General features: G+C 47.8%; 1 protein-coding gene across 1 annotated transcript in view; it reads left to right on the top strand.

Annotated features, from left to right (window-relative positions):
* The window catches only part of PDLIM1 (PDZ and LIM domain 1), a 40,056-nt gene extending 26,554 nt beyond the window's left edge, over window positions 1-13,502 (top strand). The window contains exons 5-7 of the mRNA XM_045854565.1: window positions 6,210-6,361; window positions 12,417-12,534; window positions 12,969-13,502. Of these exons, the coding sequence (XP_045710521.1) occupies window positions 6,210-6,361; window positions 12,417-12,534; window positions 12,969-13,155 (457 nt within the window). The 3' untranslated portion in view covers window positions 13,156-13,502. The remainder of the gene's footprint in view (window positions 1-6,209; window positions 6,362-12,416; window positions 12,535-12,968) is intronic.
* The last annotated feature ends 2,963 nt before the right edge of the window (window positions 13,503-16,465 follow it).

Raw genomic sequence — 16,465 nt, 5'->3', positions numbered from 1 at the left:
TGCCTCTCCCTAGCTGTGTGATCTTGGACGAAGCAGAAAATTCTGAGACTCTATCTTATCATGATGTGAAGGTAATACTGACCCCCCCTCCCCCGCACCAAGTTATTGAAGGAATAAAATGAGATGTGTAAAAAGCACCCAGCATGGTGCCTGACCCCTGGTAGGTGCTCAGTAGATGCCAGTTATTGCTGATTTCACTGCCGTGAGGAACTCCATGCCCATCACTTCTGAGTACCAGGGGCTTCCCCCAGAAAGGCAGTAGCATGTAGACCGAAGTCATGGAGAAGATTTTGCTGTGGCTTACGGTAAACTTCTTTCTTTCCCAGCACCGTAGTTTAGTTCAGCCAACAAGTCAGTTAATCTGTCACCTTCCTGATGTAGCAGTGGCCTCTTAGGGCATAATCGGTTGGGTTCCTATGGTCAACACAAGAGTCCCGAGATACTAGTCCCATATTGTGTTTTCTGGCAGTCCCCTCATGTACTCGGGAGGCAGAGTGCCCAGCAGGTGTGGTGGAAAGAGTGGGAGGCATGGTGCTGCTTCAGTGGTGTGGGGGGTCGTGTTAAGCCTGACTCATGTGGAGCTGGATCAGAGGAAACCTCTGTCCCGGAGGCAGCTGTTTGCCCCTCTGGCCAAACTTGTCCGCAGCCCACAGGGAACTGGCTCCGGAGTCTGGGTGTTCCTCTCTCTTCCCCCTGTGCCCATAATGACTCCTCTGGTTTCTTATTACAGGCCCACCATCTAGGCCTTGGAAGACTAAAATTCAGCAAGCATCCTGGCCAGGCTCCCTTTCTGAACATGGTTATGCAGGATTACCCGGCATTGCACTTTTTGTGGACACGGGGTCACCAGGTTGGGGCCTCTCAGACACAAAGGGTTTTTCTGCGTCAGCGTACTCTTTTACGCACACCTACATAAAAACCAGGCATTAAAATCTCCCCTACATCATTTCTACTTAGCACTTCGCCTCCATCATTTGGGGGAAGGATTCTTAAAATTAATTAAATTTTTTGTTTTGAGGTAATTGTAGGTTCACGTGCGGTTACAGAAAATAATAGAGATGTTCTATAGCCTTTACCCAGTTTCCCTCCATAGTAACATCTTGGAGATTGTAGCCCGGTATCATAGCTAGAATATTGACATAAATGCGGTCAAGACAGAACATCTCCATCACTGCAAGGGTTCCTCAGGTTGCCCTCTCAGAGCCCCACCCACTCCCCTCCTATCCCCACACCCTCCTGAACCCCAGCAACCCACTGATTGGCCTTCTATTTCTCTAATTTTATCTCAAGAATGTTATAGTGATGGAGTCATACAGTTTGTAACTTTTAGGGATTGGCTTTTTTTTTAAACTCAGTATAATTCACTGGAGATTTATTTGAATTGTTGACACCTTTAAACATGCATATCAGTAGTTGCTTTGTTCTGTTCTAAGAATTTATCTCTTTTTATTGTGGTAAAAACACATAGTATAAAGATATCATCTTAACCATTTAAAAACATATTTATTTATTTATTTTTAGAGAGAGGGGAAGGCAGGGAGAAAGAGAGGGAGAGAAACATTGATGGGTTGCTTCTGCATGTGCCCCAGCTGGGGACCAGGCCTGCAGCTCAATCATGTGCCCTGACCGGAAATCAAACCAGCAACTTTACACTTTCTGGGATGACACCCAACCAACTGAGCCAACACGGGTCAGGGCTTTAAGCATTTTTTCTTTTAAATTTTATTTTTACTTTTGATTTCAGAAAGAGGAGAAGGGAGGGAGAAAGAGAGGCAGAGAAACATTGATGGTTGCCTTCCACAGGTACCCTGACCAGGACCAAACCTGCACCTCAGGCATGTTCTCTGACTTGGAATCATCTGGTGACCTTTTGGCTTGTGGGATGACCCCCAACCAACTGAGCCACACTGTCTGGGGGCTCATCTTAACCAATGCCATGAAGCTCTTCCCCCATGTTTTCTTCTAAGTGTTTCATGGTTTCAGGTCTCCCATTAAGTCTTTAATCCATTTTGATTTTAATATGTCATGAGATAAACATCCAGTTTCATTCTTTTGCATGCAGATATCCAGTTGTCTCAACACTATTTAATGAAGAGACCATCCTGTCTGCATTGTGTATTCTTGGCACCCTTATTGAATATCATTTGACCATATATGCGAGGGTTTATTTCTGGGCTGTACAATCTGTTCCATTAGTCTAAGAGTTGTATGCAAGTGCCATACTGTTTAGATTAATGTAGCTTTGTGATATGTTTTGACACCAGAGAGTATGTTGCCTCCAGTTTTGGTTTCTACCCTCAAGATTGTTTTCACTGTTAGAGGTTCTTTGAGATTCTATGTGATTTTTTTTTTGTATTTCTATAAAACAAAAAAAATTCTTTTGGGATTTTGATAGGGATTGCATTGAAACTGTAGATCACTTCGGACATATGGACATTTTAACAACATGAATTTTTCCAGTCCACGAACATAGATGTCTCCCCATGGTTTGTGTCCCTGCTGTACTGATGCAGCTCCTAGAGTCATGGGTGTACTGTTCTCTGTTCTCCTTGACACTCTGACCTTTGCCCCTCTGTTGTCCGCAGTGGGCCTGTGTGCCACATGAGGCCTTCTGGCTCAGCCTCTGAAATTCCCCTCTGGAAGATCAGCTCAGGGGAGTTTCTTCTTACATTCCAAAGACCACTGCCGTCCGTGAGTGCCTGGCTTCGTCAGCTACCTCCACGGGCTGGGAGCAGCCTGTCTGTGACGTCCCTGGGGAGACAGGCCCTGTGGTCAGTCCTAAAACAGGAGGAGAGAATAGTAAACATTTAGGTGACTGGTGAACATTCAGCACCAAGTACGACTCAGGAAGAAACAGAACTAGGAAGCAAAAGGAGTGTAATGTGTAGTTACTCCAAAGGAACTGCATTTAATTAAACTCACGTACTTTGTTACGCAGTTGTGCAGAAGGGGTTTAGAAGAAGCTGGTGACTCCTGGCCTCCCACCCTCACGAGTTTTCCTCCCGGTGACTCAGGCTTACATATTATATTTTTTGAAACCTTATCACTGTAGAATTCTTTCCTTCATTGCTGTTACTATATATAAAAATGACAATGCTTTTTTGGCTTCATTTCTAATGTGTATTTTTGTCTTAGAATTATTTTTTAAGATATCGTGGTGTCATTTACTAATATCTTACGGCCTAATGTCTAAAACTTAGACATGGGGTATATTAATGCTTCAAATAAGGTAATAGATATTGGAAGTGCTTTGTAAATTGTCAAGCACTAATGGATATTACCATTATTTGAGAAAAATTGTGAATTGTTTTCCTTTTGTTAATTATGGAAATACTTTACAAGACTGTTTTCTGGAAAACTACGAGATGACCTTGTGGTTTGGGTTCTGTCATTTTCAGCATTCCCTTGGTGGCTTCCAGACATAACAACATACCCCAGAGAAGGGGGAAAAATTCTCCCTAAGCACATTCCAGGGTCTGATCTTGATTTTAAAATAGTTCTAAGTATAGTAGAAAAAAGATTCATCAAAAATAATATACATTATTGTAGGGCAAGCTCAGAACGCAAGACCCAAGGAAAGAGTGAGGCATATACTCCAGTAACAGGGCTGAGCAGGTGGGCCAGTGGAAGACTGGGCTCTTGGTTAAAACTACTCTTTAAGCCCTGGCTGGTGTGGCTCAGTGGATTGAGTACTGGCCTGAGAACTAAAGGGTTGCCAGTTCAATCCTTAGTCAGGGCTCGTGCCTGGGTTACGGGCCAGGTCCTCAGTAGGGGGTGCGTGAAAGGCAACCACACTCTGCTGTTTCTCCCCCTCTCTTTCTCTGTTTCTTCTCTAAAATTAAATAAATAAAATATTTTTTAAAAACCCAACTACTCTTTCTTTAAGGCAGCCCATCAGAGAGGCTCCCACAGCTACCTGTGGGTGGGAGGGACAGACAAAAGCAGGGACCATTGCGGCCAGCCTAAATGATTGCTGATGAGTCTGTCTTCATACATGTTGACCTTCCCTGGCAGCTGCAGCAAAGCATTTGTCAGTCCGTGAGGACTTTGTCCTCCATTGTGAGAACCCGACTGTGGTCAAAGGGAAAACCCGGAACTCCACTGGTGCCAGTGACTCTGCTTCCAGCCGGGACTTGAGGATATCAAGTGCCCTCCAGGATGCCGACCAGGAAACAGAAGGAAAGGGAGTGGTAACTTGGGGAGTTACCTAGGGAAAACATATACCTCAGTTATCTTAGCAAAAGGGACTCTGAACTAAGGACACCATGAGTGGGAAACGAGTGAGTAAAACATAATCAGTGTAATGCGTTTGTACGTGTAACTGTGGCTTCAGCCTTAAGGACAGGTGGTTAGATTCGATGAGAAACTTGGTAGTCACTGCCTCCTGCACCCTCCACACCTGGGAGTCAGCTGGGTGGGGTGGATGGCCTGAAGTTTCTTACTCACGAATTACACCTTGTTTATGTACAAACCTACCTGTCTGCTTTAGTAAACTGCACCACCTTCTGGTATTTGCTCTTTGGCCCCCTGGGCACACTGTCCCTCTTCCCTAGGGGGTGGCAGCTTCTGAAGAAGCATCTGAGGCTGCGAGGCAGGGGGTGACCTAGGCCCTGGAAGCTGGACTGCCCCTTTCCCTGGCTTAGCTCCAGGAGGTCCTGCTGCCCTAGAGGATCCCCTGTGACCCTCCCTGCAGGAGCAGGGAGAGAGGGCGCAGCCAGGAGTGAGGGACTTGACCCACGTGGCAGTCTTCTCTCACTTCCCTAGTACCTGCTGAGCCCTGACGCTGTGCCAGGCACTGACCAGGGCCGGGAGCACAGTGGTGAACAGACAGACCAAGGCCCTGTCCTTGTGGGGGTTACTTTCTAGGGGGAGACAGAAAATACACAACTGCGAGCATGGAGAGAGAGGAGAAAAGATGGAGAAAGATGCAGAAGAGTAAGGGGGTAGAGTGCCGGGGTGGGGTGGGCTGTTGCGAGGGGAGGGTCGGGGAGCCCTCTCTGGGGAGTCGCATCTGAGCAGAGACATGAATGATGTGCGGGAGCCCAAGGGAGCAGTAAGCGCAGAGGCTGAGGCTGCTGGGTTCCAGGAGCAGCCTGAAGCTGGTCTGACTAGAGCCGGGCGAGCCAGGGGTGGCAGGTAATATGTTTAGAGAAGAAAGCAGAGCCATCTTTTATGGCTTTTCCGCTTTTTGTAAGGAATATTTACTCCAAAGGGGGTCAATTTGATTAAACTTGTATTGTGTTATTAAAACTAAATATTTGGTTCTCAGTGGGATGAGAGCACTTTGAGGCACATCAGGACAGTCTGATTCTTGTGTTTAAAATACTCTCTGGCCTCCCGTCCAACACGAGACCAAAGCCAAGTCACTGGCCTGGTCAGTTGCGCTGATACGCAGCGGCGTGGCTGGGACGCGCCATGCAGGTGGGGATGTTGGGAAATTGTGGGATTCAGGCTAGATGGCAGGTGCAGCAGAATGGGGTCTCCCTCTCTCTCACGTCTCTCCTTCCCGAGACCCAGCAGTTAAAGCTTTTCCTCTGGAAATGGGCCCCAGCTCTGCCTGACTCATGGTATCCAGGTTCTGACGGGGAAGGTGTGGGAGGCAAGGCCTGGCTTGCTCCATCCCTGGGCCTGAGCTGAGGCCTCCGTCCCTGCCCTTGCAGTGGAACGGAACTTTACAGTTTACAAAAGCACTTGCATTTTTCACCAGCCCTGGGAAACCTGTGTGTTGTAGGCGAGGAGGCCAGAGCTCCTCACCACGAGAGTGATGAGTTCATGGAGGCAGAAAGCACTCGGATGTCCTGAGGAGTGAAGAACAGTGACTTCTGCTCTGTGGAAAGAACACACGTGGCCTGAACTGAGGGGACCCCACCGAGGTTTTCGTGGTTAGGTCGTGGTGGACATTTTCCCGTTTCTAAATTTTCTTTTGGCGTAACGTTGTTTATGTAATGGAGAAAGAAGCAAAGCATTCCCATTCCATGGGATTCGGCCAAAAAGTGATTGAGTGACTGCAACTATTTTGAAAAATAGCTTCTGACTGCAGTGAAACAGCAGCCAGCGCTGACTGCGGGCACCTGGCAATCCTGGCGGGAGTTAGGACACGCCTCCTTCACTGGGGTTCCCGGGTGTCTCTCCTTGGGAGGGGGTGCCTCGTGATGTCCCCCCCCCCCACTTCTGACATGTCTTAATGAATTTCCAAACATTCTTCACAGCTTAGAGCATTCTCAGTCTCCAAGTGGACTCGTCATCGACAAAGAATCTGAAGTTTACAAGATGCTTCAGGAGAAGCAGGAGTTAAATGAGCCCCCGAAACAGTCCACTTCATTCCTGGTTTTGCAGGAAATCCTGGAATCTGAGGAGAAAGGTAATCAGCTCTGTGTGTGGGCAGAGGCTCTTGCTGAAGGCCTAGGGTGAAGGTCAGCCATTGTGGAAGTGAGGGTGACCACAGCCCCTGGTGGAAGGAGCACTGTGTACTTGGGAAGGCATGGCTTTTGAAATGCTAAAACCTGGGAGAGGGAAGACCAGGAAGGGAGAGGGAATGAGAGGGAAGGGAGAGGGAGGAAGGAAGAGGGAGGAAGGGAGAGGGAGAGAGACAGAGAATGTGAATGAGCTCCCACAACACCTGGCCGACCCGTTTCCTGTCACGTGAACTTCAGGAGGCTGAGGTCCTGGCGAGCTTGACGGTTGTGGGATTCTGTTGGTCTGTTCCTTGGCCTTTTGCTTGGTTTGTGCCCACATGCCAGGCTTCTGTGGTGGTTGACATGTGTGAGTGGGTGAAAACCACAGATGACGACAGGCAGAATGAAAATGAATCAGCAGCAGGGTGAAGCCAGGTGCAGGGCTCTCACTTTCAGGCCTTGCGGTTGTTGCGCTGCGCTCCCCACGTGACCTTTCGCAAGTGTCTGAGCCTTTCCAGGCCCCCTTTCTCGTCTCTCAGTTGGGGGTCAGAATCCTTCCCTCTTAGATTGGTGTGAGGATCAAATGTTGCAGATTGCACCGAACACCTATCACCGTGACCAACACATAGTAGGTGCTTCATAACTGTTAGGAGGTTTGAAACCTTATCAAGAGGCTCCAGGCCAGCCTTCGCTTGTCCACGGTGGGAGCCCATGTCCGAGGCCCAGGGCCACTTGTGTGCCTCAGCAGGTCTCAGGAGATAGTCTTTGCATTGCATACATCCTATGCTGCTCGTTTATGAGGCTGATTTTAATTCAGGTGGTTAACAGTAAACACTGCCTTCATTGAACAATGACAGTATATTTTGAGAAATTTTTGATGGGTGGTGTGTTGAGGAAGGGATGCTTTTCTCCATTTTCCCAAGGGTCACCTGTGAGCAGCCGCCCTGATCAGGCTCACCTGCCTCCCAGGTGGTTGTTCTGGAGGGCCTTTGGATTCTCATGACTTCTCCGCAGAGTTGGATTTTGCACCCCTTCCTGGTCTCTGTGATTCCAAGCCCCACACACTCTGCCTCTGTCCCTCTCTCTGAGGCACAGGTACCTAGGAGTCCTGCTTTCTGCTGCACACTTCTCTCTCCAGTGTTTCGGACTGTGAAGAGACTGGGTGCTCCTGGGAGGAACACCTGGTGCTTCTGATGTGAGACCTGCTTCAGCCTGGTTCCAGAGGGGGCGACTTGTGTGCTCAGGGCAGCCAGTGAGGGTTAGAGCTGAGTGTCTCCTGGAAGAGTAACCCCCTCCTCCTAGGAGTCCTTTTGAACCAAATGTACCCTATTAAACACCCCGGCATCCAGGCTTCTTCCATTTGGGTGGGCTCTTTAGAGAAGTTGGCAATTTACAAGCATAGGAAATTAGGGGGAAAGTTCTTCTTTTAGGATAAAAGGATATTGTTCTACCAGTAGTTCCCCCCTTTGCTTGGAGTACCTGCGCAGTTGGGAAGTTAATGAGCCCTACTCTGTGCTAAGTTCCACTCTTAGGCCCATGTGACAGATGGCTTAGGGGCCAGCCCTAGAGGATGAGTTTTGTCAAACTGTGAGAAACCACATCTTATGCTGAGTGTGTGCAGAACCCTTCAATTAAGAGAGGAGAATTAGCCCACTGCAGCCCACACTGGGACCTAGACAGATGCTGTAGAGCTCGTCTAGTCAAATGCCCTCGTGTTAGAGCGAAGGCCCTGAGGTCCAGGATCACAGAGCTGCCCTGAGGTGGCAGCTCCGTGCTCATCAAGATCTGGACTCCCTCCATCCTGTGCTCCATCTACCAAGCCTGTGGCTTTTATTTTCACAGTTACCTCATGCTCCGAGTTGGCAGCTGGTGCTCCACCTATCATGCCCACTTCCAGGCACCAGGAAGGAAGAAGGTGGAGAAGGGCTAACTGGGGAGTCCCCCTTCTAGATGAACCAGCCTTCTCTTTCCCAGAAGTCTTATACTGCCCAATTTCATTTTGACCAGAATTTAGTCACATGGCTGCATCTAGTTGCCAGAGTCTGAGAATGATAGTCCCCCCCACCCCCCCACCCCCCCACCACCATGGGCTGGATATCTTCTTGTCCCAAAGAAAATAAAAAAATTTGTGAAAAAATGAGGGAGATAATGGATCTTGTAGTCTCTTCAGTGTCCCTTAATATATATTTGCATTGTATTTTTACTGAAAGCAACATTATAAATTCCCATCTAAACCTCCCCCACTTGCAGAAGGCACTCAGGGGAGGGGCTTGCTTTTATTGAGAGGAAAGAGTCTAAGCTTGGGGTGGTATCTCATACTTCCGTAAACACCTCACAGGGCTATCTTCACTCAAGAAGGCCTCCGGTTTGTAAAGCAGCACGGAGTGGCAGAAAAAACACCGACATTCAGGATCTGCCCATGACCTGCTGTGAGACCTTCAGCAAGTTGCTTGTCCCTCTTAGGCCCTTGTTTCCGCACATGTTCAGTGAGGCTGCTAACACCTGCTTCATGGGTGGTTAAAGCATTAAGGGAAGTGAGGCCCCCGTAGGTTTGCAGCAGGGTTTGGTGATAAACCTCCAAAGACTCGATGTGGGACTTCTCACTTTGAAGCATGCAGTTGAGGGGCATCAAGTACATTCTATTATGCTACCATCTTGCAGAACTGAAACTCTGTACCCACCCATTAGACACTAACAACTCATTGCCTGCTCCCCCAGTCCCCGGAAACCACCACTGGACTTTTCTGTTTCCAAGACTAGGACTACCTCAGGTGCTTCATCTGGATGGAGTCATACAGTGGTTGTCATTCTGTGACTGGCTTATTTCACTTAGCATAATGTCCTCAAGGTTCATTTGTGTGGTAGCATGTCAGAATGTCCTTTCCTTTTAAGGCTGAACAGTATAAAATGTATATACCACATCTTGTTTACCCACTCATTTGTCCAGTGAAGGGAACTTAATGAGAGGAAACTTGGAAGGAGACAACATGGGCTGAGAAAACACATGGAGAAATCACAGAGGCTCTGAGATAAGAAAGCTGGACTTATTTAAGGTGAGGGCTCATTGTGGCTGATGCCCGGGGTTCCAGGAGAATCCTCGGATGTGGAGTCAGATCACTGAAGATCACCAGGTGCTCAGCCAAGGACCATGAATTTGATTCAATAGACCATGTGGAGCCCTGGAAGGTTGTTGAGTAGTAAAGTAGATGGAAAACAAGCTGTGTTTTACTTTTTTTCCAGAAAACTTTGAGATGCAAGGTTCACTTGGAAGAAGGAAAATCTGGAAAATTTTTTAGTTGCCCAAAGTCCTAAGGGTATTTTTACTGTAAGTTGGTTGAGAGGGAAGTAAAATGAGATTTCTTTGAGCTTGCAGTGTTGGCTGAATGAGGGAGAGAAGAAAATCGAGCCAGTAGGTGGCGCTGCAGGGCTGAACAAGCCTCGGCCAGAATGCCTTCATCCTCCTGCTCCCGCTGTGCCCAGTTTTGAGTTTACTTCTCTTTATTTCACAAAGGGATGCGGATTCTCCGCCTACTGTGTGAGGCTCCCACATCCCTCGTTCCTTCTCTCTTTCTATCCTCTTGCGCCCCCTGCCCTTTCCTGGTGATTGAGAATGAGTTATGTGAAAAACATCCGAGAGACCGTGATGGCAGAGTTGGTTCCTTCATTGCAGTTTCCTTTTCAAGGGGTCCCGCTCTCAAAGGTGCTGCCATTTCCTCCTTTTTACAGAGAAAAGGCAGTCAAGGAGGCTTCAGCCCCAACAGCCAGAACTTGAGGGAGCTTATTTGGGATGTTGGGATGCATGAAGCTGCCCACCCAGGCCCATCTGAGATCCCTGTAGGGGCCAGGGCCAGGGTCAGGGTGAGGTGAGGGAGGCACCTGCCTTAGGTACAAAATGTAAGGGGGTGACTTGATTTGTGTGCTTCAGTTGGTTGGGTGTCGTCCTGCAAACCAAAAGGTTGCTGGTTCAGTTCCCAGTCAGGATATGCCTGGTTGCTGGTTTGGTCCCCAGTTGAAGTGTCGTGTGTAAGAGGTAACTAGTCCATGTTTCTCTCCCTCATCGATGTTTTTCTCCCTCCCTTTCCCTTTCTCTAGAATCAATTAAAATTTAAAGGGGCACCGAAAACTCACTAATCAAGACATAAATAATACTTCAATGCAACATTTACAAAAAACCCCATAAAAATTAATACCAAAAAAAGTTTACAATGAATAAAGTTGGGACTGTGGCCAAGGAAGGGAGGAAGGTTCGGGAAGGCAAGTAGGTACCTCGGGTTGGGGAAAACCAAAGCACCAAGGTGGTTGCCCTGATGGGTCTGCTGATGGCCCAGCATGGAGCCTGCTTCTCCAAGCCTCCCTGTAGAGCTTACAGCTGGAAACGGTGGAAAGCTAGAGCCTCCTGATCTCTACCTCTTCTCATGTGTTCCCAGGTGAACACCTGTGTTCATCAGTTCCCCTGTGTAGGATGTTCCCAGCGTTGCTGGGGAAAACCTGGGAGACTGCCATAAACACCCAGGCTGGGCCATTAAAATCCCAGGCTACTTTGAAATATTCCCTTTTGTGGTTCTCTAAAACACAGCCAAGTACCCCAAGTAACCCAAGCTAGCTCTCTCATCATATTAGTCAGTGGTGGGCTGCAGACACAAACACATTTCTTGTTCCTGTTGTGAAGGGCTGCTGGTCAGTGGTGGCTTGGCAGAGCTACGCCTGGCTCCATGCGTCTTCTTGTTACAGGGCTCACATCTGCTCACATCCCATTGGCCAAAGCAAGTCATGTGGCCAGACCCAAAGTCTGTGGGATGAGGAAGTACACTCCACCAAGAGCAGGTTTTTTCAGCCTACCTGCTGTTGACATTTTGGGCCATATAAGCCTTTGTGGTGGGGTTGCCCTGTGCATTGTAGGACATTTAGTAGCATCTCTGGGCTCTACCTACTGGATGCCAGGAGCATTCCCCTCTAGTTGTGACAGCCAAAACTGTTCCCTCAGGTACAAATTTGTTTCCAGGTATTTATTTTAATTATTTTTATTCTTCAAAATTATTTTACTTATTTATTTTTAGAGAGGGAGAAAGAGAGGGAGAGAAACATCTGTGTGATTGCCTTTCACATGCCCCCCACCAGGGACCTGGCCTCCAACCCAGATATGTGCCCTGACTGGGAATCAAACTGGTAACCCATTGGTTCACAAGTTGGTGCTCAAACCACTGAGTCACACCAGCCAGGGCTCTGGGTGCTTATTGAGATACTGTGCTGGGCTCTGTGGGTTGTTGAAAAGTATTTAGAACCGGGTTCTGGTGCTTTATTAACTTGCAGTCCAGACAGAGACGTGTGTACACAGGTGATGAACATAACAACAACTAGGCCACTTCACGGTAAAGAAATATGTGATGTGGAAACCTAGCCAGCCAAATATATAGCAATAGTAGTAAAATTCGAAGCTTACCGTTGTTGATGGCTGCCATGACACAGGGCTCTGCAGACGTGATGAACTGGGTTGTAGTCGGTTCAGCACCCAGCAACCAGGAGCTTCTTTTATACACATGAACCTGACTTCAGGAAGGCTGCTCACTGTGCTCTGGCTGCTTGTTTCAAGCTCCACTGGAGTGACTTTGTTCTCGTGAATTGGGTTTCTTTCTAAATACAGTCTTTCGGTGCTTTACTTACTCTACCTAAGGCATCGTTCAATTCCCGTAGTGATGCTTGCATGTATTTAATCAGAAGGTCATGTGTGTGTTGAGTGCTGACCACGCGCCAGGTACAGTAGGATGGCTTTGTGTGCGTTTGTAAATCTTTTTGTGCCACTGTGAAAGGGAAAAAAATCTGTTTTTTAGAAGAGGAAGGTGGGAACCAGAGAAGTTAAGTGACTTGCCCAGGATCACACAGCAGACTCAGGTCTGTTGGACTCCACTGCCCACGACCTTGCTGGAACATACATATAAATGGCTCTGAGAGAGCTCAGTGATACTTATTGAAATCCTGCAGTGCTGCTATTCCTGACCAACCCAAGTGTTTTCCTCATTGTAGGGGATCCCAACAAGCCCTCAGGATTCAGAAGTGTTAAGGCTCCGGTCACCAAAGTGGCTGCATCCATTGGCAATGCCCAGAAGTTGCCCATGTGTGACAAATGCGGCACTGGCATTGTGTGAGTATCTGCTGTCCCCAGGCACTGGGGGGCCTGCAGGTTGAGTAAAATGAAAATATGGGAATGCTGAATGTTGCACATTTTCGGTGTGATGGGGAAAAAAGTCCTACCTGGAATATGGAGCAGAGAGGCCAGGTAGGTTCTGGGTCCCCGAGCCAAGTGGTGAAGGTTTTCCTTGGCCATAGACCCTTGGGGTACGAACATACAAAACCTGGAGAAGCAGGGCTGCTCTGTTGAAGTGGGAGAGACTTCTGGAAGGTTTTAAGAGTAATGTCTCTGGACCCTAGGAATGGGAGGTCCCTTTATCCATGGAGGCCAATTGGGAGGCCCTCATCTGCCTTTTGAGGGGCCTCTTGGGAGGATCCCCTGGCCCTGCTGTGCCACCTTCCTGTGCTTGTCACTGATGGAGCCACTTCCCTCCCTTCCTCCTGCAGCGGTGTGTTTGTGAAGCTGCGGGACCATCACCGCCACCCCGAGTGTTACGTGTGCACCGACTGTGGCACAAACCTGAAGCAGAAGGGCCATTTCTTTGTGGAAGACCAAATCTACTGTGAAAAGCACGCCCGAGAGCGGGTCACCCCACCCGAAGGCTACGATGTGGTCACCGTGTTTCCCCAGTGAACCAGCAGACTTGCTCAGAACCCTCTTCTCCACGTACCCCTGCTGCTACTTGTCCTCTCAATGCTCTGGCCCTCTCCTGTCTCCGAAGTTCTTGCTCACTCTGGTTTTATCTCTGCTCATTAAACGCTGCGTCCCTGCCTTTGCCAACTGACTCACACTGCTGCTTGATGCCTGCTTTTATAACACCTGGGAGATTGTTTTGTTCAGTGTCCCCTTGCCAGCGTCTCTCTGCCTTCTCGTCGCCTCAGTTTGTCTCTGCTGCAAATGGATGGCCAAATTGGAACCCGACCGGATTTGATACGTCTGCCATTGATTTTGTTTTTGCTCAATAAATTTGTAGACTCTAAGGCAGTGTGGTGTCCTTTTTCATGTGACCATGTGCCCTATTTCCGGTCTCAAGCCAGATAAGATTTCTGAAATCTTTCCTCTTGTTTTGGATTTCCCACTTCTCTGAGGTTTGCAGGGCTTTTCCTCCAGGTCTGAGAAATCTGGCATCTGAATGAGCCTGTTCTTGCATTTCTTTGAAGCTTGCTCCAGATTATCTTTGTATCTTTTGTGCTACTGTAAGATCTTCAGTCATTTTCAGCTTTTTCTCTATTCAGTGTCAAGTAGAGAGATAGTCCACAAACGTTTGGTGAATGAATCTATAAATGAATGCTTTATCACTGTCTAATAGAAGTAGGATGTAAACCACGCATGTAATTTAAAACTTTCTAGTAGTCACATTGAAAAAGAAAAACAGACAAAATTAATTTTAATAATATATTCGTAGGACCGTATATCCAAAGTATCGTTTCAGTGTATGCCACTAACTGTTATATTGGATGACAGCACCTTAACCTCAAAGCAGAGGCTCCTTGGGTTTTCACTTCCCTTCCGCGTACCTCATGCTGTTGCCCTGTTCCCACGTGTTCACCACATCTCTTCTGATCGCCTTGTGCTCTGGCTTCCCAGATGGCCCATCCTCCACTAGGACTGCAGTTTGGAAGGCACCCTGGTGATCTCTGCAGCCAAACCCAAGGACCTATTCTTGTTCCTTACTGTTTCGGCCACTCAGTGACATTTCCATCACTGTTCACCTAAAGCTTTGGTTTGTATGATCTTGAACTTTCTGGGGGCACCTTCTGCTTCTCTTGACTGCTGGGTCTCTATTTGTCTCCTTACCAAGGCCAGGGATGACTCCTTCCTCGGATGATGCCTTTTCTTTGCTTATAGAAAACAACCTGACTGAAGTTTTAGGAAATCTAATCAAAGACCTTTGAAAAGTTTTTCTTTACTTTATTCTCAATTGATGATAAGGCCGAGCATTACATAAATTTTATCTGCATTTCCTTTTCCCCAGATGTTCTCAGTTTCCCCAGGTCAGAGGGGCTCAGACGAGCATGCCCTTCCTCCAGAGCCACAGAATGACTGGATGGCGGCATGAAAGGAGAGAGGTGTCTTGACCCCTGCCCGGGATTAGGAAATCACTGATTAGGAGGCATCTGGTCACGACTTCCTTATGTCACTGGAGGTATTTAGGACTGGCTCTCATGAATAGAGGCACTGGATAGAAAGCAAGAGTATTTTTTAGACACAAGGCTTTTAAAGGATATTTGCAAAAATTAAACATTCTCTTCCCTTGTGGAAATACATCTAGTTTGGGAGGATAAATTAGAGTCCTAATAATCTTTTGTTTTAGGAATAACGACTAGGATCTAGTAATTCCATATTTTCCTCATGGCCAGGTTACAGGGCCTTAATGAAAGGAATTTTTCAATCCCTCTAGAAGTTTGTTTCTTACATTTCACTGTGTACGGGAATCCCCTGCAGACTCTGCTAAGATGCAGAATCTGATTTCATTATTAGGTCTCAGTGAGGCTTGAGATTTTCTTTTCTAGTAAGTGATGCTGATGTTTCCGGGCTGTGCACCACATTGTTGGAGGCAGGTTTTTCTAGAACACTGACTTTGTTGCAACTCAGGAGTAATTAGGCTACAATATTGCAATTAGGCAATATTGGCTACAATATTAGGCTACAATATTGCAATTCACTTGACTATTAGGGAATATATATCACAATATATTTTTAAAGATTTTATTTATTTATTTTACAGGGAGGGGGAGGGAGGGGGAGAGAAAGACTGATGTGGGAGAGAAACAATCAGTTGTTTCTCGCTCACCCTGTCTGGAGACCTGGGCTACATCCCAGGCATGTGCCCTGACCAGGAATTGAACCAGTGGCCTTTCAGTCTCTGGGACACTACCGAAATCCACTGAGCCACACCAGTCAGGGCACTACAATATATTTTTAAATTCAGGTATAATTATGAACAATAAAATTCATAGGTCTTTGAGTTTTGATTGCATACCTCAATCAAGATATAGAACCATTTCCATTGCCCCATAATCTTTGCTTATGTTCCGCCCCCAGTCAATTTCTTCCCACCCCCAACCCCACCTCAGGGGTAACATGCCCCAGGGTAAGCACAAGGTTTCCCAACGTGCCCCCCCTCGCCCTCCCAGTGGCTCACCTCCTGACTTCCTCAGGGTTGCAGCCATGGAGTGGATTGTTCCCCATTCTTGACCTTTGACCTGACCTTCATCGCAGCTGCTCTTTTGGCTGGAGCCATGTTTCATGTCACATAGGTCTGCAGGCTTGGTCTCTGAAGTTCATTGGATTTCATGGAAGCATACCTTAATTTTCCTTTCAAAATGGAATGTGAAATAATTACACCAGGGTGACAAATGAGTGAGTAAAACACTGGGTAATTTATTTCTAACCATGGCTTCAGCCCTAAGGACAGGTGTTTAGATTCACTGAGAAACTTGGTAGTCACTGCCTCCTGCACCCTCCACACCTGGGAGTCAGCTGGGCGGGGTGGATGGCCTGAAGTTTCTTACGAATTACACCTTGTTTATGTACAAACCTACCCGTCTGCTTCAGTAAACTACACTGCCTTCTGGTATTTGCTCTTTGGCCCCCTGGGCACACTGTCCCTCTTCCCTAGGGGGTGGCAGCTTCTGAAGAAGCATCTGAGGCTGAGAGGCAGGGGGTGACCTGGGCCCTGGAGGCTGGGCTGCCCCTTTCCCTGGCTTAGCTCCAGGAGGTCCTGCTGCCCTAGAGGATCCCCTGTGACCCTCCCTGCAGGAGCAGGGAGAGAGGGTGCAGCCAGGAGTGAGGGACTTGACCCACGTGGCAGTCTTCTCTCACTTCCCTAGTACCTGCTGAGCCCTGACGCTGTGCCAGGCACTGACCAGGGCCGGGAGCACAGTGGTGAACAGACAGACCAAGGCCTTGCCCTTGTGGGGGTTACTTTCTAGGGGGAGAC

Source organism: Phyllostomus hastatus, unplaced genomic scaffold (assembly GCF_019186645.2).
Source record: "Phyllostomus hastatus isolate PE091 unplaced genomic scaffold, TTU_PhHast_1.1 phas_scaffold_1066, whole genome shotgun sequence".
NCBI classification, from domain to species: domain Eukaryota; kingdom Metazoa; phylum Chordata; class Mammalia; order Chiroptera; family Phyllostomidae; genus Phyllostomus; species Phyllostomus hastatus.
Note: the sequence above shows the minus strand (reverse complement) of the source record. Positions and strands in the feature narration are given on the sequence as shown.